Source organism: Neopelma chrysocephalum, unplaced genomic scaffold, assembly GCF_003984885.1.
Source record: "Neopelma chrysocephalum unplaced genomic scaffold, ASM398488v2 Primary Assembly neopelma1_61b, whole genome shotgun sequence".
Lineage (NCBI taxonomy): Eukaryota > Metazoa > Chordata > Aves > Passeriformes > Pipridae > Neopelma > Neopelma chrysocephalum.
In genome coordinates, this window is record NW_020897717.1 from 13798033 (window position 1) to 13823769 (window position 25737).

The 25737-nt window shown below is 37.5% G+C and overlaps 1 protein-coding gene across 3 annotated transcripts in view; it reads left to right on the top strand.

The window, feature by feature from the left end:
- Positions 1–24582, top strand: part of DISP1 (dispatched RND transporter family member 1) — a 90152-nt gene extending 65570 nt beyond the window's left edge. For 2 of the 3 annotated variants that reach the window (XM_027681884.1, XM_027681885.1), the window contains exons 3-8: positions 7672–7701; positions 11713–11836; positions 13082–13209; positions 13649–13746; positions 15781–15878; positions 20927–24582. In XM_027681884.1, coding sequence (XP_027537685.1) covers positions 7672–7701; positions 11713–11836; positions 13082–13209; positions 13649–13746; positions 15781–15878; positions 20927–24571 — 4123 coding nt within the window. In that variant the 3' untranslated portion in view covers positions 24572–24582. Of the gene's footprint in view, positions 1–120; positions 202–7671; positions 7702–11712; positions 11837–13081; positions 13210–13648; positions 13747–15780; positions 15879–20926 lie in introns of all 3 variants that reach the window. The other variant, XM_027681886.1, reaches the window with a different exon arrangement.
- The last annotated feature ends 1155 nt before the right edge of the window (positions 24583–25737 follow it).

A 25737-nucleotide genomic window follows, 5' to 3' on the forward strand; every position in this document is an offset into this window, starting at 1 on the left:
TTTACCCAGTGTGTGTGCTGTAGGTCAGAAAGCATACACGTTTATGCTTAAATTTAAATCAGAAATAGAGCAAGGATCACTCAGACAATGATTTTATTGTTTTTAACATCTTCCTTACAACTGCTTTCCTTGCAGAAAGGCAATGTTATTTGCTCATACTTGCTGTGAACATAGAGCAGATGCTCGGTTGGAACTGAAGAGGTAGGTAAGAATACAAGAAAAGGAGACAAGAACCTTTATAAAGCTTGATATCTCAACTATAAAAATGTCATTTCACATCTGTAATACAGTTCCCAAATAGCATATTGTTTTTTGGTCTGCATAGTTTCATTTTGCTTAATTTTATGCAAAAGAATAGTCTTAGCAGAAATGATTCATGTGTACAACATTAAGCAAAGCTGCAACATTGACATTTCATGCATTTTAATGGGATGAAATAGCAGTTAGTTTCAGATCATTTCACCCAGATAATCTAGAGATTAAAAAAAATGAAATCCTTTTGGATTATTTTATGTGGAGAAAAGAAACCCTGAATATTCGTTACATTTCTCCTGCTTTCAGTAAAACCTTAAAAAAGCAACTTTTCAGAAAAATAAACTTTCTGTCATCTTTACAGCATCCTTCTGCTATGGGTTGCCCTATTCTTCCTTTAAAGATCTAAACAAGTAAAGCTGGGTGCAAGCAAATAAAATGAACACTGCATGTTTAAAAAACATCTAGATAAAGTTCATGGTTAGAATCAAGGAAAACTACGCATCACAGCAAAAAATTTAATTGAAGTCTTGTAAAAAACTTTTTTTGGCAACTTAATCCATTGGATTTGTTGTCTGAGTGACTGTAGTGATTGTTAAAATGATAAAGCACATAGGTGTTATATCTGATATGGCAGGTAAAGCTAGCTTCATATTTAAGAGCAATTCAGATTGTTCTCATGGGTTAATGACATTCTGAAAACATGTGGATTTTCTTCCTCTGCAGGGATTTAGTTTGTATTGTATGTTCTAATGGAGAATGTACAATATGATGCATATCTTGTTCTATCCTGTAGGGATTTAGCTTATCCATGAGTGTAAAAATGACAAAACCCTACCTTTTATCACTTCTGGTAACCAGATCTACCAACAAAGGGAATAATTTCCCTCTGGCAAAGTAAAGCATTGAGGTTAAACACCTCATAATCCTTGGACAGGAGAGTCTTTATATTTCTTTTTGGTTGGTTTTTTTTTTTCAGTAAATACAGCTATTTATTGCAACTTAGCCTGTTTTACTGAGGTGAATCTTTAAATGAAAAGCAAGAGTGCAAAATTGGTTTATCTAATATTGGCTTTTTAACAATTTTCTTTTTGTATCAGTATGTTTAGGCACCTGTGGTATACAAGGTGCTTCAGAAAGAAGATAGATATAGTTTCCATCCTAAAGAGTACACTGTTTCACAAGTATGCTATGTGTTTTTATGGGTGTGATATTATTTGTATCAAGAGAAATAATACATTCCTCTTAGAAATACCTACAGGAGGGAAAGTAGAATTAAGATTATGTGAGACTCTCAGTGTTTGTCTGAATTGCCAGAAACTGAAGGTGTTGCGCATTTACTGCAATGTCTACAATTTTCATTTACTCTGGACCCTGTTTTGCTAGAGCAGTTGTCACGATTGCTTCTGCTGCTGTTGTGTATCTGCAGTACTGTCAGTGATTGCTTTACATGCCTCTGACACCTTTATGATAAGTAGCTGTAATGTATACATTTATTTTCAAACTTTTGTACAGCTCAGCACCAAAATGAAAGAGACCAACCACCTGACCAGTTGTCTTTGAATGATTGTTTGGAAAATTGGGCTTTTCCTAATCTGTGAAGTTGCTGTCAGGAACCATTTCCATACTACCCTTGAGCCTGGGTTTGAGCCCTGAAATTATGGTTGGCTGTCACTGTTCATATCCAAACAACGTTGAGTATGGATCTCAGCTGGATTTGCCAAGGGATGGCATTTATCAGCAGTCAGTACTTTCTCCATTAGAGACCGGTTCCTGCAATTAAATGGGAAAAGACTTTGTACCTTGCAAAGGTGTGTATCTTTTTGAGATGCTTCTAGTCCAGCCAGCTGGAGGTTCCTAATAAACTTCTTGATGGCAGGCAGTGCAATTAGTGCTGGTTCCAGCTGGGAGGTAGTGCCAGGGCCGGAAGCCAGAGTCAGCTACAGCAAAGCACCGGAGTCAGCTGGATATTATATATATTGTATATGGAGAGCAGCTTTCTGCTTCCCTTAGCTGCTTTCTCCCAGGAATGAAACAGAGGAGAAGTACCCATACTGAGTGTTTTAGATTTATCTGATTCTGTTAGTAGTTTCCTCACACCTTAAAATAGGTCACAACAATCCCAGGCCATGCCTTTGTGCTGCCTCGTGTCAGGGTGGTAACCCCACAGGCATTAATTTCAGCCTAAAGTCTAAGTATCTTGTTGTTCCTCCAAGGAAAAATGAGGAAAAATTCTATATCCGAGTTCTAGTCTCTACATCTACCCACTGTGAAAGAGAAATTAATTACATCTAAGTGACATGAAATAAATCAGAAGTCAAATGTTTAGCCAGGTCAATATCCAGAATTGTAATAGGAATTTTAGGAAGGTGTTGTTTGGATAAGTTAGTATGAAGATATGATTTGGAATGTGTTGACTCTTAAAAAAAAAAAGGTACCATCAGTGTAAGCAGCAATGTTCCTTTTCAAAATCGTATTAATATCTCTTTCAACCTGTTAGGTTATTGATAGCTGCTAACACTTTTTAAAAATTATGGTTGCTTCACAACAGCTAGAAAACTCTCTTCAAAGTAAGCCCATTTTCCTAATTTTCTATTCATGGAAATGAATAGAAACCCTTCTGCAGAGTTTCTTGCACCCGCTAAGGAAGCAGGAGGCATTGATTCCTTGTGGTGTGAGGCAAAGGGGTTACTTAAATTGATACCTGTTTCACAACTGAAGTTTGTGAAGAAACTGCAAAAGAATGTCTTGGAATGTCTAGAAACTTTTGTTGTCCTCTGATGTGTTCAGTCTTGTGTTTCCCTGAAATGCATTAGATTAATGAAGCACCCTGCAAATGCAGTAAATCATCCATAATGTTAAATTCATTTTTAACAGTCCAGTGTTGAGGAACATGTTCATGAAACATTGCTCTGTGCCATGTAATGTCCAGATGACATGAAAGTTATAGAACTAGATTTAATAATACATAGGATTTCCACAATTTTCCATTGTGATTCTTGAAATTAAGACCAAACTCCACTCTCTGATATGCCCATACCAATCTATTAACTTCCATGTGAAAACTGATTCAGTGCTGTAACCAAAAGGAGACATTGGCTTCATTGGGAACCTGAAATCAGGATATTGCCCTGTGGCACAGCGTGTTCTCCTCTAGGAAGCTGTAGCACTAGTCATCATCTTTCTCAGATTGAAAAATATGTAAAGCAATGATATTTTTTATATGTGTGAACTGACCCTATTCAATTTGGTATGTACACAAAGGTACAAATGTTTTCTATTACCTCACTGTTCAAAATATTGGGAGAAACACAGAGGCTAAGTGCTAATTTAGTCTGAAAAGATGAATATTAGAGCTGTAGCAGTTCACTCCAAACCAGTGCCCTGATCCATCCCTCCGATACTCTGTTATTTCCTACAGTAAACTTGCTTATATTACAGCAACCCCTTTTAAAGACACCACTGGTCCTTTTCACCGTGTTGGACAGAAGGATGCTGGTCAACTGAAATACATTTCATATTGAGAAACACCTGGGGGTTTTAACCAATCTGTTTATCTTTTCTTTATGTGTTTCTTAATTGTATCATGCTCAGACAAAACTTGCTGTTGGGAAAGAACAGGATGAAGCAAAGCATCTGTTGGGCAGGGGCTGACAGTCACAGTAAATGGTGGTAGAATAGAACTTGTTCCTTTCTTCCCCTTTCCCTTTGCCCCCCTTGGTGCACAGTGTATTAGGTTTTAATCAGTGACTGCAGTTTATGTCAATAACTTGGTTGTGCTGGTCTGGTCACAAACAACTGTGATTGTCACTTTCTGCTGTCAGGCTTGTGAGAACTAGGTTCAGAGGTAATTTAATACACAGATCAACTTGGCTTTTGTCCCAGCAAAATAATGGAATTCAACATTTCTTTCTCATGAAAACCAATGAGAATTGGTTTTTGTCTGCACTTTTTTTTGGAGGTTAGTGGTGTTATTTAAACTGGCTCAATGAAAGTATAATACTTCAGAAATTAGATACGGCAGCATTAATTAAGTGGGAAAGATCTGGTTTTGCCATGCATTTCTGTATTTTAGAGCATAACTAAAGAATTTTTGGGGCATAGTTTTCAGGGATAACTTTTCCTATCGACCAATATAATAGAGTCATCACAACAGCTGCAAGGAATTGGTTACACTGCTGGAATTCACCCGGGTGTACACAGGTTTTTTCAATGCATGCTTTTCGAAACAAAACAGTTTGATAGCAGGTGTGACCTTTAACCCTCCCTAACTTTGAAGAACTTAATCATCATCATTTGTTCAACACTGAATATATTTTGCAGGTGGAGGAAACAGAGGGGAATGTAGTTTGGTTTTGATGGGAAAGGGGGAGGATAAGGAGTGGTCGTGTTGGTATTTTTACTCCTTTTGTGTAAACCAAATTAGGCAAAGTTAATTTTTGAAAGTTCTGTCTAAAACAAATTTTACATTCTGTTTAGAAAATCTGTTTTGCCAGATCTCAGTTACAGAGATGTATTTGAAAGACAGGTTAAAGCTTGAAAAGAGAGATTTAAAACATGCCTATCCACTAAGAATTTGCATACAGAAAGAGCTGGGAGGGCTGTGTAGAGTGAATATACAAGAAGGTACACTGAGAAGGTGTCAGCATCATCCCTGGAGTGTTATCAGTTACATGTTGGTCCTTTCCAATAACTGTGTCTTGCCAGCTTTGTGGGGACCTCGCTGTCTGAGCAAAGCCTTGATCTAGGGGGCAGTGCGTAGTGATGTGGCTGTGGCTCTCTGGATGAACCAGCTAACCCATTATAGAGCCATGGAGATCACAGTGATGATCATATAGGAGCATGATGATATGGGTAGCAGCACTTCAGTCCCAGTGCAGAAGCAAACATTGCCTCTATGGGAGCGAATGCTCAGCTAGAGCAGCTGCTTGTTTTTCCAACCTTGTAAGATTAACTTCATTTTAAAAGCGAGTACTAAAACTGACAAAGTCCAAGGGTACAGAAGGCTGTTTTATCTGCTAATATAAACTGGAATTGTCACAGAAACCTTTATACAAGTTGGCATAATTATGAAGCTTGTACTAGCTGTTATCCTTGGGTGGCTGTTGCATGTGCCACATTGTTGTCTGGTGTTGTTGCTCATGGCAGGGCCCATTATGACACAGATGAAAACAGACTGACTGTCAAAAGTGGCTGAGCATATTTGGAAATTCAGATCTTTACAAATAAAATCTAGAAATTCATGTTTGAACAACAGTAAATACATCTGTTCATATTTCTCTCTCATCTGTAAACCCGAGAATCTGTGCTGCAGTTACAAAAATCTGTTATACCCAACTCTGTAGCTTTACTCCCTTTTCCATGGAGATGTGGAGGCACACATTCAGTTTGTGCTCTGCATTGGTGCTGAATTACTGCATGAAAGGTCTTGTCTGTTCAAGCTTTTCTCTTCATACAACATCCTGTTACTGATAACATCAGATTCAAGTTTAGTGAGTTCTGACTTCAGTACCTAGTTTCTTATGGTCCGGTCTGGCCTTAGTTGAGAAAAGTTGGTTTTGTGGTTGAGGGTGTAGATCAGATGGCAAACAGTCCCTTGAACCTGCCACAACTTCTTTTCAGGCTTAGGCAACTTACTGTTGCAAAACCATTTCAGAACTCTGTTAGTTTGGGTTTCTGTACATTTTGGCTGCTGCTGAATCTGTTGTTCTTGTAGTGGTACCAGAAGTTTTTGGCATCAAGTGACAAATTGGGTATGTTCAGTACGATTTGTGCATCTTGAACTGGCAGTCTGAGGGTTGGTGACACTTCATAAATTTAATCTTCACTTTTGTGGCTGGATTTAACAGAGGATCTTTGTCTATACCCTTCCCTAATCCTCAAGTTACTGCAACTGCAGATTGGTTATTCTGCTTTTCTCCTGCTTTTCTCCAGCTTCCACATGGCTGCAAGGAGCAACTCTTACTACTGTGTAGTACCTACAGGCACGTCCCAGTCAACAGCTGCATAGGGTTGGAGCATTTCCAAACAACAGTGAATTACAGCTGATAGAAATTTGCTTTTATAGAATTCTTATTTTGTACAGCGGTTCTCAATTGCATTTCCATCACACTTTTGCTATCCTGTTATTTAACAGTGCTTTGAATCTGTATCTGAAGTGGCCTGATGCTGCATAAAGAGCTGGTTTGCATTGGATTGTACTTTTTGTTTGGTATAACAGCATTACGTTTCACAGGTTCAGATTTCTGTGGATTATTTCACCTTTACCTTACAGTTGCTCAGAGTTAGAGATAGATACAATCTGAGCAGTCCTCACACCTGGTATGGGCATGGTTTCAGCTACCTTGAGATGATTATGCCAGAGTGTTTTGGTTCCCCGGGATGAGGATTTCAACCCAATGTGTTGAATCTCGTGCTTTGAAGGACAGCAAATTTATTTTCTGTGTACTAAATTAAGCTTTTCTGAAAATCTCTGAGGAGCCTGAAGTTTGAACTGTTATTCTAGTGGTGTGAAAGCATACAAATCTGTGCTTTTGGCAACCTCAGTGTAAAATTACTAAGTGATCTGTTTTACGCAAGTAGCTGTTTCTTTATTCATTGCTTTCTATACTTTTTTAAAGGAGTAATATTAAATATGTCTTTGGTGGTGAGACAAGTCCATAACTTAACTGAAGGCATAGTATGGTTGCATCTTGGGAGTGATTGTACATTGCAGTCATAGACAGGAAGTTCTTGAAAGGACTTGCAAATTCTTCATGGAAGTTTTTTATTTTAAGTGAAATATATGTGAAACTTACTGATCCAATAGTCCTCACTGAACTGCTAAATAAGAATAATTTTCACTTGGGTTTGCTATCTCCTCATCAAAATAATGTTAGATTTTTAAGAAATAAGAAAAACATGCATAAAAATTATTTTAGAGAGGTACTCTTTGTCATTCTATTTCCTGTATTATGTCAAAACAGAATTTATGGCCAAAATAATTTTTCATAATGGAATTACAAAGGTCAATTAAGAAGGTTTGTGGATTGCAAAGTCAGAGCAGGGTGTTGTGGTTGTCTTTTCCCATCATGTGCAAACTTTGTCATGATTTTCAATGGTACTGAATTTTTACTATGTTACTTTATTTGGTCTCTTGTTGAAAACTGGAAAAGCCTCTGGAATAGTAATCCCAAAAATCAGCTGCATAAAACTCCACTTTTGAAAACCCAGCTGTCTGTAGCAGTAATTATTCTCTGAATTACTTGTTTGCAAAGACTGAATTGAATATGATTGTGGGCCTTTCAAAATAATTCATATTCCAAAATATCTGATATTTAGCATTTATTTGCTTATCCATGTATGGGAAGAATTAAACAAATTGGTAGGTGCATGCATATTTCATATATTTTCAATTACTCTCTTTTTTCCTCCTTTTAGGCCAGCCAGACCATTCAAGTTACCAAAAAGGTAAGGTCCAGTGCTGTCACACGTGAGGTTTGCAGAATGTTATTTCCCACACAATGCAAGAATAAGGAATATTCAAAGAAAGTAGTAAACAATCAAATTAAATAGATTTTAAAAGAAAAAGGTACTTCTTCATGCAGTAGGTAGTGAATTTCTGAAACTGCCACGGGAGATTGTGGAGGCAGATAGCATCAGCAAGGTCAAACAACATTTAGGAGAATTGATCTACAAGGGGTCCCTAAATAAACACTGGAAGAAAGAGACAGGGACAAGGTCTTTAACTTCCCTAATTGTAACACATCTGTGAATTCTGGGGGAGCAGGAAGGGGATAGAATGCAGAAGGTGGCCAAACTCAGGTGCTCTATTTATGGAGAGGCAAGCAGTCTCTTCATTAATACTGGGCCAGAATTTAAAAACCTGTGCATATTTCAATGCTTCATGTTTTTGTCTGTTTAATGGCATTTTTATTCCAATCTGTACCATTCTCTTTGTGTGTATGTACACTAGTATGAAAACTCCATGCCTCGGTACTTTTTTGATTAGGGGCTGCTCTGAGAAGTGGCTTGGCCATATCATCAATAATGATAAATCAACCTGACAGACAAGTTCAGAAAACTTCATAATAGTTTTTTCTTCTTCTAAAACCAGAAGCCCCATGCACTAGGTTTGGATTGTATATGCTCTGAAGAATGGCAGGGTCATAGAAAATAACAGAGCAACGTATCTAAAGCTGTCAATGCAACAGTAATGACAACAGGAAACCATCTCAAGTGAAAATATATTAAAAACATAATCCGTCTTCAAGATTTGCCTTCAGTAAAGAACAGGGCTGTTTATTAAGTACCTGTTTTGAGTTACATAAATCTGTGTGTTTCTATGAATTCAGTCACACAGATATCTGTTGCTCTAGTGACCATTTTACAATACAGACACTTTATATGGTACATTTCTGTCTCTATATGAGGGTGAGTAGTGGTTTAAGTTGAGTACATCTGCATACAGGTGCTGATTTGAAAAGTTTAACATTAGCCACGCATTATGCTGTAGCTTAAAATGGGAAGGAAAACTAAACAATATCTTTTGTGCCTTCTCCTTCTGAAGAAACTATCTGAGATCTTGGATCACCCTGGGGCAAATTGCTTGAAACCAGTGGTGCTTTTAGTGGTGCTAAATAGCTGAGATAAATACAGATTGAATTACTGTATCTCCTAAGCATTTTGAGTTAATTAAAACATTAAGAAAAAACCAAAACCAAACCAAACCGTTTTTAAGTATGTGAAAAACATCAGGAGGAAATAAATTAATGAAAGCTATATGCATTTTAATGGTACATAGCTAGCTAAAAGTTGTAGTATCATTCTAACAACTAGACTGAAAGCAGGGGCAAAATGGTGTAAAGAATGATCTTTCAGTCAGTGTCAAACTTAAGAGAATTCATCATTCAGTGCTTGAATAGTTTGGAGGGGAAAAAAAAAGAGGATAAGGTATCAGTGTGGCTACATGTCTAGGTCATTACACAACCAAAAAATAGTTTTAATTAGGCATCAAAAAGCAGTAGGTGTTATCTTGATTTAGAAAAGTACTAAAGGATGTGCTTAGCACTAAGGATATCCTTTCTGAATGTGATTCCTCGACGGAGGAATTGATGTAAGCTTTTTCCTCTTGGACTCGGGCATTTTCAGGCGAGTGGTCATTTACGCAGAATCAGGGCAGTGGCTTACTTTTCATGGAGAAAAGAAAAAGTTATTAAGCTCATTTTATAGCTCTTTAATGGATGAAAAATAACTGCCATCTGTTCAGCCACATATAGTGGGTTGAGGTTGAGGCTGGTTATAGGCAACTTGGTTGGAACCAGAGCCCTCAGCAGCACCAAACAATGCTCAGACAGGTAAAATTTAGTGTGGCTAATCCTTTTTGTCAGCTCAGGTCAGCTTTGCTTATCTGAATTTCAGTTTGTGATACAAGAAATAAAACAAATTTGCAAGTGTAAACAAGCATTTACTGTTTCCAGTTTGTGCCTTATTATTATGTTAAACACTTTACCTAGGACATAGTTTCTTTTACAGCTAGTGACTGAAAGAATTTAACCAAATTAAGAGCTGCTCAGCTGAGAGTAGAAGTGTAGAGACAACATGTCAAAGTGGTAAATCTGGCACTAGTGACGAATAGGAAAATAAATCTTTTGGGTATGACTTTTATGACTGCAGAGCAAATGTCTGTAATAGCTAGTCAGTCTAGCTTGGTGTTTATGAAAACATTTAGTCCTATAAATAGGAAAACTCTCTTAGGTCATTTACTTCCCTTCACTTCTACTTTGTACAATTGCTCATTTGGCAAGCTGCCCCTTTGTGATTCACTTTAATAAAAATTTAAACTTCAGATTGCTTTTCAAGCTTTACTAATTAACCTCTTGTATGAGAATGTAAGAATTATTTCATTTTTGCCTAATAGGAAATTGAGATACACCCAGTGCTTTGGACTTCCTTTCTCCTTAAAGCTGCACTTAAAGCCCTATATGTGCCTATTTTCACATGCTATGGAAAGTCAGCCATAAACTTCCTCACTGCTGTTGACTTTACAGTTAAAATGCTGGGAAACCATTGCTGGAGTGAAGAGATGGCCATTCCCTCCCTTCTTAGCAGCAGTACAGAAAAATTCTGTAGAGCTGGTAATTGTACTGTGATAAGCTAATAAGTTGCTCTTAAAACTCAAAAAGAGTCATGATCTTTTAAGACAGCAGAAACAACTAAAGGATAAGTAAAGCTATAAACTTTCAGGTTACACTGCTTGTAAGTTGAGGAGGAAGTAAGAGTGTAGATCTTCTTGATCAATATTTAGTGTGTACAGAGACCATCCATATAGAATGATTCATAGCTTGTAATTATTTTTCTAATGTCTTTTAAACTTTATGAGACTTCCTGTACTCTCTTTACTTTAGACAATGTTGTTTTTGAAACATAAACTCTACGAATTCAAGTCTTTACTGTAAGAAAAATTATTTAGAAATTAATATTTCTGGGTCTCACTTGATTTCTGATACTTTTCTGTGAATTTAACAAAAATAAAAATATTTTACAAAATTAATGAAAGTTAGGTTTGCATATAAAAATTCTTGCACTCTTAATATTTAGAATGAACTAGGTGTTAAAATGGAAGGATGTATGTTATGCTAGAAGACTAGATAGTTAATGCTGATTAGTATATGTATGGTATTGCTGCTCCCTCGCATCTTTGAATTTACAAGAGATTTCATGGATCATTAGTATGGGCTTGAGTATTTTTTTAATGACTGTTGTAAAAATAGGAGAAATGTTTTCTTTTGGGTTCTACTTTAAAAGTGATTTTTTTTTCTTTAAAATGCTTAAGTTTTCAAAAAAGAAATAGTGATGTCTTTCTATCATTAAATTTTTAACAAAAGTGTCTAGTTTTAGTGATCTCCAATCATGGATAATATCCATGCCAAACACAAAGTTAAGGAAAAAGTATTTATATAAAAAAATTGTATTTAATCTTAAGCAACAGTTTTCAATTCACTTTTTTTTTTTTTGCATTTTTTTGTGTAAAAGTATTTTATGTGAATTATTGCTATGGCAGTTTTAAATGCTGAACATGTACTGAACAACAGAAATATCTGTTTTAGTCCATAGTTAATCATCTTTGTAGCACGACAAAGAAGATCTAAGATAAAGCCTGCATTTTTGTCAGAATCCTGAGGGGAAAAAATAATAGTCTGATATGAAAAGCTTTCTATATAAGAATAGAAAGTTTTAAGGAGATTTGATAGAAAGTTGGAGGGGGGTTCTTACTTTAAAAAAAAGGAAAAAAACCCCAACAAATGTGTGGAAAAAATGTTTCCAAATGGCTTCTGTCCATTAGTGATAGCCAGCTTAATTTCCTGTAAGAGTAACAAAGAACACAGGTCAATGTTTCAACACAGCTCTTTGGAGAAGTGTGGATTAATTTTGTGTATAACTTTCATTTCTGTAACATCTCTCTCTGCCCTTCTCCTGCAGTTATGCCGCGCTAATCGCAGACTGGCCTGTGGTGGTCCTGGGCATGTGCACTGTGTTAATTGTGGTGTGTGCCCTGGTTGGAATATTAGTTCCAGACCTTCCAGATTTCTCTGATCCATTGCTCGTAAGTAAATATTAATTAATAAGCATTTTCTGTTTGATGTTTTTTTGGTGACGCCAGGAAACAGCAAATGCAAATACAGCGATTGGTAGATTCCTCTTGAATTGAGATCTGCCCAGAGAGAAAAACTGAGCCTTAGTATGCCTGAAAAGGTTCCCTGTACTATGAATCTGTTTGGGAAACAATTTACAGAGAGACTCAATTGGTAGTAAGCTTGCAGAAGCAATTCTGTCTAATGAATCCACAAAAAAAATTAGTTGTTAAAGACCCTTGCAATTCCTCTAATTAAAAAAGAAAAAAGTACGAAATCTTGACATGGGAGCAGCAAATGGTGATACAAAGCAGCAGTGGCCATCAGAGAGTGTTATCCACTAGTTTAAATTCTCTCTGCATTTTGGTATTGAAAGGTCATATGTCCTTTAGCAGAACTGCTGTAGATTGATAATGTAAATTCATCCCAGTTTTCGATGTATGGCACAGTACAACATAGACCATACGTTCTAAATCAGGTTTCAAAGAGTGAGGGCCAGTATTTAAAGAAAGGGCATTCCAATGGCCTTCTGGAGATGAAATTATATCCATATTGGAAAACTAAACGTAATTTTTATCAGATTCTATTAAATACTGAGCTCATTTCTTACTTTTCTTGAACTGTCTTACCCAGGAGTAACTTTCAGGAGTTTTTATTGAAAATAGTGCATTTAATTATTAACCTCAAATAAAAATATGCTGTTCCTATAAGTTATTGTTATTTCTAGTATAGTATGTGTGTCTGTACATATCCATATGTAATGGATATTTCTTGAAAACAGTCAAGTTGTTAAAATTGTTTCAATGTCACTTTTAAAATTAGGTAAAGATTTGACTTACTCTTGGAGGAATAGAGTAGATATACTTTAGAGTTTTTTAATCATAGTCAATCAATAAAGAGTGATAATTCAGATAATGAAGAGGACTTTGTAGAATGCCCTTACTCTGAAAACTAAGTGTTGAACATTTGGTAGACTAAATCATCTCTTCTCGGGGAGAGAAGTAGTACGTGCAAGAATTCTTAATCCCTTGTCACTCTATACAGTCAGTCATTATTTTGTCTGACCTGTCATAAAGCATTTTACCTTTAGAAGTAGATGCCTGGAGTAATTATGCTTCATAATGAAAACTATCCATCACTTTGATCGTGTTTCCGCTTTTCCATTTGAGCTAAAGAATGAAAACTATTAATGGAATTTTGTGATTTTCTCCTCTTAGGGTTTTGAACCAAGAGGGACAGCCATAGGACAGAGGTTGGTCACGTGGAACAATATGGTGAAAAACACAGGGTACAAAGCAACACTTGCAAACTATCCTTTCAAATATGCAGATGAGCAAGCTAAAAGGTAGGAATTTGTATTTTAAATGTATTTTATTTTACTAGTGTTTTTTGTTTGTACGTAGTGCTTGCGCTGGTACCCTTTGAAGTTAATATATGTACTTCTGCTGATTTCAATAAATATTGAGTCTGATCATCTACAATTCTCAAGGTCTTTCAAATCAGGCTAGATATTTCCCATCACAAACTCTTAAAAGGTGTTTCATTTTAATTTTCTCTTAGAGTTATGGATATTTTGAGAATTAGACTCGATGTAATTTCCTTCAAAGTCTCTTAATTTAAAGAAAAAATTAAATTAATGTTTCAGTTTTTGTGTATCAAAGGCACATTGGTAAAAATATGTTTTATCATATGTAAGAGCTGTTAAGGTGTGTGACGTGTTTAAATACTCCTTCTTTTAACAATTCCTTTGCTAAGTTAAGGTAAAACTATTTATTCTGGTTTAGTCATCAAGATGACAGATGGTCAGATGATCACTATGAAAGAGAGAAGAGGCAAGCAGACTGGAACTTCCACAAGGATACCTTTTTCTGTGATATTCCAAGTAAGTGAAGAAATGATGTAAGGAACATTAAAAACTTCTGTCAGTTGAATGTTTTCTGAACTCTTCTATACATTGTATGCCATGTAGGAAAATATTTTTTGCTTAACATATATGCACAATAAGCACTTTCTTTCTGCGTGCGGAACTCTTGAGAAAATTGGGCTGAAATTTTCTATTGGTTCTTCCTCGGAAGCAACTGTATTTACTTAAAGCACTTCCTTTAAGTGTTTCCATTTCCTGTAAAGAATTTTATTAGTTCTTGGTGATGCTGATCATTGTAAAAGCAGTGCTTTGTGTGTGACTATAGAGGTAGAGCTTAATTCACTCTAAGGAAGAAGTTGTGTTCTATCTGTGCCATTAGCTTGGTTCTAAAAAACCTAAATCAAAATACTTTTCCTCTGTATATCTGAAAAGACATCTACTGGTCATCTTGTAGAGAATTTAGGGGTTTGTTTAGGGAAAAAAAGTGCACACCAAAAAAACCCTAAAAGAAACAAAAATAAAAAATCCCCACCTTAAAACACTGGGGGCTTATGAAGCTGACCAAGTCAAACTAGAGGGCAAAAAAAGACAAAGAAATCTATTGACCTTTTACAGGGCATACTGCAGAACTTTGATAAGTCCTGTTCTGGCAGAGAGCGTGCATTAGCAGATGTAGATCTTGCCTTTATTCATATAACGACTTGAGCACTTGGGGCAACTTCCATATGTGAGGACTGAGAGCACAAAAACATAATTGTGAAATTATTTGTTTATATTACTTGATCTAAGAGAGGGATGGCCAGTGAAAACTGGGGTGAAGAACAGATTTTATTTTTTTTTTCAATTTTAGTATGGTCTTATATTTAAGTGACAGGATGTGAGCAAGGTCATCATTTCTGCTCATGTGAGCAGAACCGAATTAGACTGAGCATATCATGAGTAAGGAAGAGGAAATGTACTTGAAACTCTGCTGAGCATTAACTGCAACTTGAAGGAGAATTAACGCCTCTTATCCTGCCCTCTGTTTCTGCACAGCCTCAGTCTCATTCTTTCCACTGCTGTTTCTGTGTAGTCTCAGTTGTGGCAGTCATGAAAGAATTGTGCTTCTATGGGAAAATTTGCCAGTCCATTATGTAAAGAAAACAGTTGATTTCCTCTTGACCCGTTTTTGTCATTCCTGGTATCTTTCTTTGTCTGCTCCAGGATCTGCAGATTTCAGTTCCCTTGATCCTAAAGCATGGTCTGACATCATAAAGCACAACCGTCGAGTCTTTTCATTACAGTCTTGTGGAAGGCAAAAATTCTGCAGATTCATGGCAGTGGGGAAAAAGCCTTATGGTTTTTTAGAATATTTTAATTAATGTGATAATGTTTTTTAACCCAAAGTACCATATTGTGTTATGCAGTAGCATATATTTCTGTTTGTATCTGTTTCCCTCATGAGCTATGCATTCAGATCTCACTGCCACTAAGTAATTATTTCCCTTCCTAAAAGCTGTCTTCTGATAAATGCGATTTAATTTGTAATTTAAGCTCTATGTGTCTAAACTGTGGAATTCTTAAAAATGGCCTCAAGGATATCACAACAATTTCCACTCCAGTCATTTGCTTCTAAAGCAAAAACATTCTTGTAGAAACAGCTTTATAATTATTATTTATATTCCCAAATGACTTACTAAATCAGCCTTTGATTACTATTATCAGCATACTGCCATTATGCTGTGCCAAGAATTTCATAGTTTGCTGATTAGATCTTTTGATTTTTATTTGTTTGTCATATTTCAGAAGATAGTTTGCTTGAATAGAAGTCTGTAGAGCTTCTAAGTGGTATATAGTATTCAAGATGCCATATTTACTGTAAGCACTTTAAGGAAATGGAAACTTTCATGTGGAGCAAGTCTTACAGATAAATAGCTCATCTTGAAAAGAAGGTGAATTCCCATGACCTGACAAAGATTTCATCTATGTCATTTGAACAGTGGGGTTTTGCTTCAGCCTTTGATACCAGGCACACCCAAACAATCAATAAACCCCCCCCCCTTGTAATTTCAGGTGATCGCTATTCACGAGTGGTGTTTACATCAACAGAAGGAGAGAATTTATGGAATTTGAATGCAATTAAGTCAATGTGCAATGTAGATAACTTGAGGGTAAGTAAATATGGCATTTAATTTGTTTAACTTGCAGATATGGAGCATGTATTTGAAATTTTGTTTTGCTGCCCGTTGCCATCCAGCATACGAGAGGACTTCACATTGTTCCCATCCTGTCAGTCAGTCAGCACGCAGGCAAAGTTAAAAAACAATTTTCAATTTGTAAATCAGAGTACATAGGGGAATTTCTTTGGTTTTGCTACTAATAACATCCAGAATGGGGTAGAGGAGGGTTTCTTCAAATTTTTTTGCAGAAAGGACTGTTTTAACATTCGCTGTGTGTTTCTTCATAGAATATAATTCCATGGAGTTTTGTTCTTGTTTCTCAGCAAAAAATTCATTTTCCTAGCTTTTTCCCCTTCAGGTGAACTAGCTGCATCCTCATAGCATATGCGCTTTTCTCTGGCACCCAGTGGGGTCACTCAGTTTTTTTTCTCTTAGTTTGGAATGGAGATCATGTGGACATCAACAGAACATAGATACAGTAGCTAGAAATATAGCCCACTTAATTAGATGTGGATAATGATGTGTACAGAGAAATATTAGTTTTTTCTTCAGAACTGAGGAAGTGAAAGATGACATTTTGTCGTTGTCTGTCTGGCCCCATGTATTTTTACTTGACTTTCCTTGTACTCGGTACCCGCATAGTTGAAATAACCTTTGGAATAGCCAGGTTCAGAGGTTATTGTACAACCTTTTACATGTGTTACAAAGTAATTTAGCGCTCTGATTGAAATCAGTGTCCGGTTTTGACTGAAGGAAGTTAACTGACAAAGGCTAGAATAAAATAAGCATCCAAATAGTACATTTGTAAAATATAAGCTTGTCACTTGCTGGAGTGAACTCCTTTGAACCACTGAGTAGCCATGAACTTTTGCATTGGTGAATTTGCATGGAAATAAAGCAATATGGTTTTCTTCTGTTAATATTGATCTATTTATTTCCATTTTTTCCTCCTTCGGAACAAAAGTAATCATTAACAAATTCGTATTATACCACATTTATTTAATGAGAATATTTTCATTATTAGAGTTGTTTATCATTGCCTTTTAGACAACTGTGTTAATTTAGCAAATTTCCAAATGTTTTCCCTACAACAGCTGTCGTTTGCTTTGTTAAAATGTTGAGCTGTAGTGAAACATTGTGTAATGAATCTCCCTTGCACTCTGCTGACAGGCATTTTGTCCTGGTTGGCCTCACTTGGTGGAAGTCGGTTTTGTCCTCATGTCCTCATGAAGTGTTCCTTATTTCCCCATCAAAGATTATTGCACTGACAGGATGGCTCATGTGCTTGTCCTGTATCTCTTTTGATCAGAATGAGCCAGGTGAGAGCAAAGTACAGTATTTAAACTAACCCATCTCAGTTTTGCATGAACTGAGTTAGGGAGTAATCATACTGCCAGTTCAATCAGGAGATTCAGTGGAGTAATTTACAAGGGTGAAAATTGAGAGTTATGGAGGAGATACTAATCTGTGTGTTTAACTGTTGAAGTTTAGTAACATAGGCAGCTGATGCAGGTAAATCCCAGGTAGTATAGGTCATTGCAAAGCAATGCAATCTGAATTAAAAAAACATAATAATTCTATTTAACAGAAGACAGTTAATTACATCTGAAGAATAATCTCTGTAATGATTGCATTACTCTTGAGGAATTTTTCTTTTGTTCCTCCCTATATGCACACTTTGATAATAATGTATTATTTCAAACGCTGCTTTGCTTTCTGAGGGAAGGATGAAACTACTTTACTTCAAAAAGAAAGCACCACACGTCTTATATCCATAAAACCAGCTCTTCCTTTGAAATAAGAGCACTTCAGAAAATTAAATTTCAGCTATTTCAGCTACACCCACAGTTGTGTAGATATTTATAGAGGAAATTGTTGCAAATAATGTTTCTGTGAATCTTTATTTGTAATTTACTTGTAATTTACTTCAGAATATAGTAATTGAATACCACAACTGAGCAGAGTAACAGTGCCTCATGATAGCAACATTGATTTTTAGCTAGTTAGTTTACAAAACAGAGTGATATGGTTAGGTTTTGCGATCATTGTTGGTCTGTGTATGTAAATTTATAATAAAAATTAGATATTCAGGGCTCAGAAAGGGCTGAGGCTTTTTTCATAATTTCTTTTTTAAATGCTTGTTACTTACAAATAACATTTTTAAATTATTTTAACACTTTCTAACAGTTTTCAAGGACTTTTAACAATTCTTAGAACTCACAAAGTGCTGTGCTATGCCCCACTTGTGAATGCTGAGTTCTGGTAGCAGCCAGTCCCTAGGGAGGATGCTGACTTGCGCTGCAGTGATCGGAAGAAATCTATGACTCCAGTGACCTTCTGGTCTTATGAACTCTCTTGTGGCTGTAGTTATTTTTGCTGTTGAATTCAAGCTTGTCTAGAGCCACAATTCTGTTGAAATAAGTGGCAGACCTTTCTCCACCCAAAGATGGGAAAATCAGACACTATTTTCTGCAAATCCAAACCTTAGAATTTGTGTATTTTTCTGATGATAAGCAGGATTTCAGCACTAAGCTTTAGCATGGAACTAACAGTATATCCTCATGCGTTAATTGTATTCCCATCTGCTTGTAACTATTTTGACTACACTTAGGGGCTCCATCCTGCAGCTGCTCAGCATATGGTAGTCCTATAATCTTCATGGAAACTCTATATACAAAATAGTTACAGGAGGTGCTCTAACTTTTTACTAGTTGGATAAGACGAGCCTTTTTTTTTTTACCTGTTAATTGCAGAATGTTTTCCCTATAAACCATGAACTGTTATTTTATAAACTTCAAAGACTGTGTGTTATCTCTTCAGACTGCTTCCCCAAAACTGTGTATTTGTGAATGTCTGTTACTGCGGAGATTCATTTGGGCAGATCTGCCCGCAGATGCAGCATGTGTGCAGGTTGCACTGCTTGGTTTCCTTACTTGTTCCAAAATAAATTAAAATGTTGCCAGTGGCAGACCAGGCCTGGCAACAGCAAAATGACCTTTTCAGTTCTTTTGGATCACCAACAAAGCTCAATGCTACAATCTATTAACATTTTACGTAGTATTTTAATGAGCTATCAGGAGCTAAATTTTAATTTCTAATTTCCAGCTGCCAGCTCATGTTACTTTATCTTTGGCAGCAGTTACTTTAGCAGTGAATGTTTATGGCCTGCAGCGAGTGTTGAAGAACAGTATATATACCTCATTGTCCCATCTTGAACTTGAATACATAGAGAAGACAATACAAACCTTTCCTCCCAATTTGCCTATTATATCCTCATAGGACTAACCTGGAGATGTGCCATGAAAAACATAGATATGCTATTCCAGTGCTTCCTTTTATTTAGTGGGTTGTTCAGTTTTTCCTGAGTTTGCATGTGTGAGTGTTTTTATCTGGAAACAATCAAATCTGAATTATCCTGTTTTTTGAGAATGCCAGTTTGTTATTGTTCAGAAATTGGTTGACAAAATTTAGTCCATATTAAAGCTTTTATAACTGCCGTGAGAATCCCCAAGTGCATTTTGTGTGCATTATAAAGGATTGCTAATAATAAACCTGCGCAGTTTTGCAGAAGAAAAAAGAAGGAAAAAAAAAAGAGACTATGTGGTTTACTTCAGTTCACCTAAATTTAAGGCATACATAGATAATGGTTTCAGGGCCCAATCCTGAAAACTGAAGCACGTGGCTGTATTAACGTGATTGTACTAATATGTGTTCATTCTGTGTAACTTGGTGAAGGCTGAACTTTTACATATGTCTATATACATATTAGGCTATATAAGGACTAATTCTACTTTGTCACATATAACAGGCTGGAAATTCTGTTTTTTAACATTTGTGTTCCTTGTGCCCTACCAAGATTGAGTTTTTTCAACTTGAGAAAATTTCCCTTATCTAACCTTGCTACTTAAGAGTTTCACTTCTGTTTTATTGATTCGGTTTTGCATAGAAGTACCTTACGGTGATTTAGCTAAATCATGCTTTTACTGACTTCAGCTAAGTCTGGAGTATTCTTGAAGCAGAAGAAGAGTATCCCCATAAGGGATTAACGCTCATTCAGTTCAGGAGAGTCCTTAACAAAGATGTTAAAATTGCTATTATCTCTGTAAAGCTCTGGTAGGAGTTCCTGACCTTTGGGCAGTCACTTGAGTTGACAACAGCAGTCCTACCCCATGTCCCAACTCTCCTCTCTCTGCACTTGCCACTGGTGTCTGCTTGTCCCCATGACTTCTCTGGCCTTGCTGCTGCTGCTGCAGCTTCCTCCACTCCACTCCTGAGTCAACTCTTTAGACTTTGTCCCACCATGGGTGCAGCATGCAGAGGCACGACTGTTGTCTCTGTGCATCAGGGCTTATTTTGGGGTGCTTCATGACAGTGGAATTATCTTGTGCTTTGGAAATCCTGCATGACTTAGGGACATTCAGTGCCTGGGTGGCAGGCTGAGCAGGTTGGGGGCAGTGTCTGTCAGCTGCACAAGAGCTAAAAGAGAGTCATAAAGTCAGGGTTGTAGAGGAGAGGTCAGGTGATGGAAGTCGTCTGTCACATCCTTTCTTTCTGGCTGGTAAGTCTCCTAGGAACTTCAGAATATGATTCCAAGCAGAATGAAACTTCACTGACTTATGGCTGATTGGTTATTTTCAGGAATATAGCATGAGATAACAGAAGAGAATTAACTGTCCTCAGTCTAGAAAGAAACAAAATACCTCAGTGCATCTTCAAACAATAGAAATAGGATACTCTTAATGCTTGTGCCAATTCTATGCCACTGTGACAAGTTACTGCTGGTTTAGTCTGCTGCATGTAAGAGGATATGGATCAAAAACGTTGTGTGTGGAAATAAGAATTTAAAATGTTAACACAGAAGGACCGTAAACTGAATTTTCATAATTTTCAGTTGTTTTTGTGGGGGTTTTTGGGGAGAAGTAGGGGTTGGATTGGGTTGGGTTTTTTTGTTTGTTTGGAGGTTTTTTGTGGGTGAACGTTTCTAATAATTTGGACTGTTACTTTAAACTGGACTGTTTGCCCTGCCTGTCTTTATACAGATCAGATCCCATTCCCAGTTTGGTGACCTTTGCCAGAGAGCCACTGCTGCTTCGTGCTGTCCCAGCTGGACACTGGGCAACTATATTGCTATTCTAAACAACAGGTCATCGTGTCAAAAAATTGTAGAACGGGACGTCTCTCACACCCTAAAGCTGCTTCGCACATGTGCCAAATACTACTACAACGGAACCCTGGGGCCAGATTGCTGGGATATGAATGCCAAAAGGAAGGACCAACTCAAGTGTACAAACGTACCTCGCAAATGTACCAAGTACAATGCTGTTTACCAGATCCTTCACTACCTAGTGGACAAGGATTTTCTAAGCCCAAAGACAGCTGACTATGTCTTACCAGCTTTAAAATACAGCATGCTCTTCTCCCCAACTGAGAAAGGGGAAAGCATGATGAGTATTTACCTAGATAACTTTGAGAACTGGAACGCTTCTGATGGTGTAACAACCATCACAGGGATTGAGTTTGGAATAAAACATAGGTTGTTTCAAGATTACCTGTTGATGGATACCGTGTATCCTGCCATAGCCATTGTAATTGTTCTGTTAGTTATGTGTGTGTACACGAAGTCCATGTTTATCACGCTGATGACTATGTTTGCAATAATTAGTTCCTTGATTATTTCTTATTTTCTCTATCGGGTAGTATTTAATTTTGAGTTCTTTCCATTCATGAATCTCACGGCATTAATTATCCTTGTTGGGATTGGAGCAGATGATGCTTTTGTCTTATGTGATGTTTGGAACTACACGAAGTTTGATAAACCTCACGCTGGAACCTCTGAGACAGTGAGCATCACGTTGCAGCACGCTGCTCTTTCCATGTTTGTCACGAGTTTTACAACCGCTGCTGCCTTCTATGCGAATTACGTCAGCAATATCACAGCAATCAGGTGTTTTGGTGTTTATGCTGGCACTGCCATTTTGGTGAACTACGTTTTGATGGTTACATGGCTGCCTGCTGTAGTCGTATTACATGAACGATACCTTCTCAATATTTTCAGTTGCTTTAAGAAACCTCAGCAGAGGGTATACAACAACAAAAACTGCTGGACAGTGTTGTGCCAAATGTTCCACAAGATTATTTTTGCAGTTTCAGAAGCATCCAGGATATTTTTTGAAAAAGTTTTGCCATGCATTGTTATCAAATTTCGATATATTTGGCTTTTCTGGTTCCTTGCCTTAACAATTGGTGGAGCATATATTGTGTGTGTAAATCCAAAGATGAAACTGCCGTCGCTGGAGCTCTCTGAGTTTCAGGTATTTAGGTCTTCCCACCCATTTGAGCGATATGATGCAGAATACAAAAAACTTTTTATGTTTGAGCGTGTCCACCATGGAGAGGAGCTCCACATGCCCATTACAGTAATCTGGGGTGTGACACCTGAGGATAATGGTGACCCTTTAAACCCTAAAAGCAAAGGAAAGCTGCAGCTAGATACCAGTTTTAATATTGCAAGCCCAGCTTCACAGGTCTGGATTTTACGTTTCTGTCAGAAGTTAAGAAACCAAACCTTTTTTTATCAGACTGAAGAACAAGACTTCACAAGCTGCTTCATTGAAACATTTAAGCAGTGGATGGAAAATCAAGACTGTGATGAGCCATCTCTTTACCCCTGCTGCAGCCACTGGAGCTTTCCATACAAACAAGAAGTTTTTGAATTATGTATCAAGAGAGCTATAATGGAGCTAGAAAGAAGCACAGGGTACCATTTAGATAGCAAAACCCCAGGGCCTCGCTTTGACCTTAATGACACCATCAGGGCTGTGGTGTTGGAGTTCCAAAGCACCTACCTCTTCACCCTGGCTTATGAGAAAATGCATCAGTTCTACAAAGAGGTGGACTCATGGATTTCAAATGAGCTTAGTTCTGCTCCTGAAGGTCTCAGCAATGGTTGGTTTGTGAGTAACCTTGAATTTTATGATCTTCAGGACAGTCTTTCTGACGGTACTCTGATTGCCATGGGTCTTTCAGTCGCTGTTGCATTTAGTGTAATGCTTCTTACAACTTGGAATATAATCATAAGCCTCTATGCAATAGTTTCAATAGCTGGAACTATTTTCGTCACTGTAGGTTCTCTGGTTCTTCTGGGATGGGAGCTAAATGTGTTAGAATCTGTCACAATTTCAGTGGCCGTTGGCTTATCAGTAGACTTTGCTGTTCATTATGGAGTGGCTTATCGCTTAGCCCCTGACCCTGACCGAGAGGGAAAAGTCATTTTTTCTCTAAGCCGTATGGGTTCTGCTATTGCAATGGCTGCCTTGACTACATTTGTAGCTGGAGCAATGATGATGCCCTCAACAGTGTTGGCGTACACGCAGCTTGGCACTTTTATGATGCTTATAATGTGCATTAGCTGGGCATTTGCAACATTCTTCTTTCAGTGCATGTGCCGATGCCTTGGACCCCAGGGCACTTGTGGCCAGATCCCACTACCAAAAAAATTGCGGTGTAATGCCTTCTCTCAGACCTTTTCAGGAGGCCAGGGAGGCAGAGGTCAAAATAAATCACATCCTGTTAGCAAGTATCAGCTGGACTCCAGAAGTCAAAAACCAGAAATGGAGCACGAGCACTATGAGCTTGAGCCCCTGGCGTCACAAACCGGTATCTGCAACCCTGCAGAGAAGGTGACGTATGAAGAAACTCATATCTGCTCAGAGCTCTTCAGCAGCAGGCCCCAAAACATGTGTGTGCCAATGCATCCAGCCTATAATAGTGAAGTGAGTAAAAGCATAAAAAATGTTGCTGGTTCAGCTGTGCTGCAGACTTCTATTGACCAACACACCATATGCCCAGTTTTCTCTCAAAACAGGCAGTGCAGCTGTCCTGATGCATATAAGCAAGTGACAGTGAAGTGGAGTCCACACTCATGTCAGCAGTTAAGTGACACCTTCTGTTACCAGTGTTCTCCTTCTCCGGGAACTGTACAGATCCAGAGTTCTGTAGCTCCTATAAATGCTTTACAGCAAGCTGCTGAAGGTTATGTACATCCAGTCCAGCATATCCTCCACTGCAGTTGCCTTCAAGGAAGGCTCAAAAGAACGATGACGCAGAACTCTCTGCCTAAAAATTTTTTCCTCCAGTCCATGCAACAGTTTCAGGCACATCAAAGAATAAACAGGACAGATACACACGCTCATCAAAACCCAGAGGAAAACGTAAGAACTGTTCCAAAGGTGATGAGCTCCTCACAGTTTCTCTGCCGAAACGCAGGACCTCTAATAGTACGTTGCTCTGAATGTGAGAACAGCATCTCAAATAACCAAAAGGGATTGTGTCAGCAGACAGACAAGTGTGATGAAAAGGGTGGTACAGAAGCGAATGGGGTTGAAAGCAAGAAAGCCTCTCTGTCCAAGCAGAAAAAGAAAGCTGAGAGCAAGGTAGATCAGCATTCTTTGCAGAATGAGCAGGTTTTGAAGGCCGACCAAAATGATAAAAAGCACCTGCTGAGTAGGTCAGTGAGAGAGGCTCGCCACGAGGGTTGCCGCGAAAGTTCACACTGTTGTAGCAAGGCTATCGCAGTGAAGTGCAATTCTGTTGACTGTCAAATGCCAAACATCGAAGCCAATGTGCCTCCTATGTTAATGCGCCCAGAACTTTCCAATGAAAGTTTGTTAATAAAAACACTATAATAAACCTTTAATTTGGCAATCCCGTGTCTTTCTTCTAAAAGTTAAGTTTAAAACACTAAAAAAGGAAAGTCCTGAATAAATATGAATTATAATTTGCCTTTTGGAATGAAAAATGTATTTTATAGAACAGTAACATTTATACATTTCATAAAGCCATGACATGTAGTAAAACCTGATGTTGTCCAGAATGTTTTTTTGCCGTAACTCATAAAATGGATTATGCTTCATTTAATTTTTGTCCAAGGGATTAGGGTTTGATTTCTCCTTATAAACCATCTCAAGAAATAAAGCGTTGCGAAGAAAATCCCTTTTTCTGAAGCCAGGGCTTGTGAGATTGATAATATATGGGTCAGACTGAGATGGCCACATTTCCTGAGTACATTACTTACCTTTATTCTACTGCTGCCTTGGCAGGCTTGTGCACACCTTGAAACAGTGGCAGGACTATAATTGTTTTCATTCAGGTTTGTCTGAAAGACCAGCTCTGCAGGGCAGGCTATTTTGGAATATTTTTTATCTATTCATCCTAATAAAATCTGAAGAAAGGCTCTTGGAAGCCAACAGCATGTGCACTGCCCTTGTTGCATTTCTGTGTATGTAGTGCAGTAAAACATTTTAAACTGCCCTTTCTGGCAGTTACTGTAAAGACTTTACCATTAAATACCAGAGAATACAGGTGAAAACAATAGTAAGTGAACGTTATTTACTTCTCAGTAATGACAAGAAAAATACAGTTTCTGTGGATGACAGATGTATGTATATAAAATCAGGGGTTATGAAATTGGGTAGGAAGTGCCTTTCAATGCTGAACTTTTTCCCACAAAGTTAATCTGCTGTGGAGAAAGGCGTAGTCAATACAATTGACTACTACTATCAACAGTATCAGATTAGGTCAATTGAAAGGCTCAAATGCATAAATTAAAATATTGTGTTCTGAGTGTTCCTACCCGGAGAAGTTTCGAGATGAAGTTACAAATACTGAAGTAAACGATGTAACCAACACCTTCGATTTCAGATGATGTATCTGTGTAAGGGTTTAGCCAAATGATAGCTGTGAATAGTCGTGGGAATACTTGCTGGTCTCATCATTCAGGGAGAGTGGATTTGAAAGCTGGAAATGTGTAGCATGTCATAATTGCTATGTACCTTAATGACAAATCTCTCTT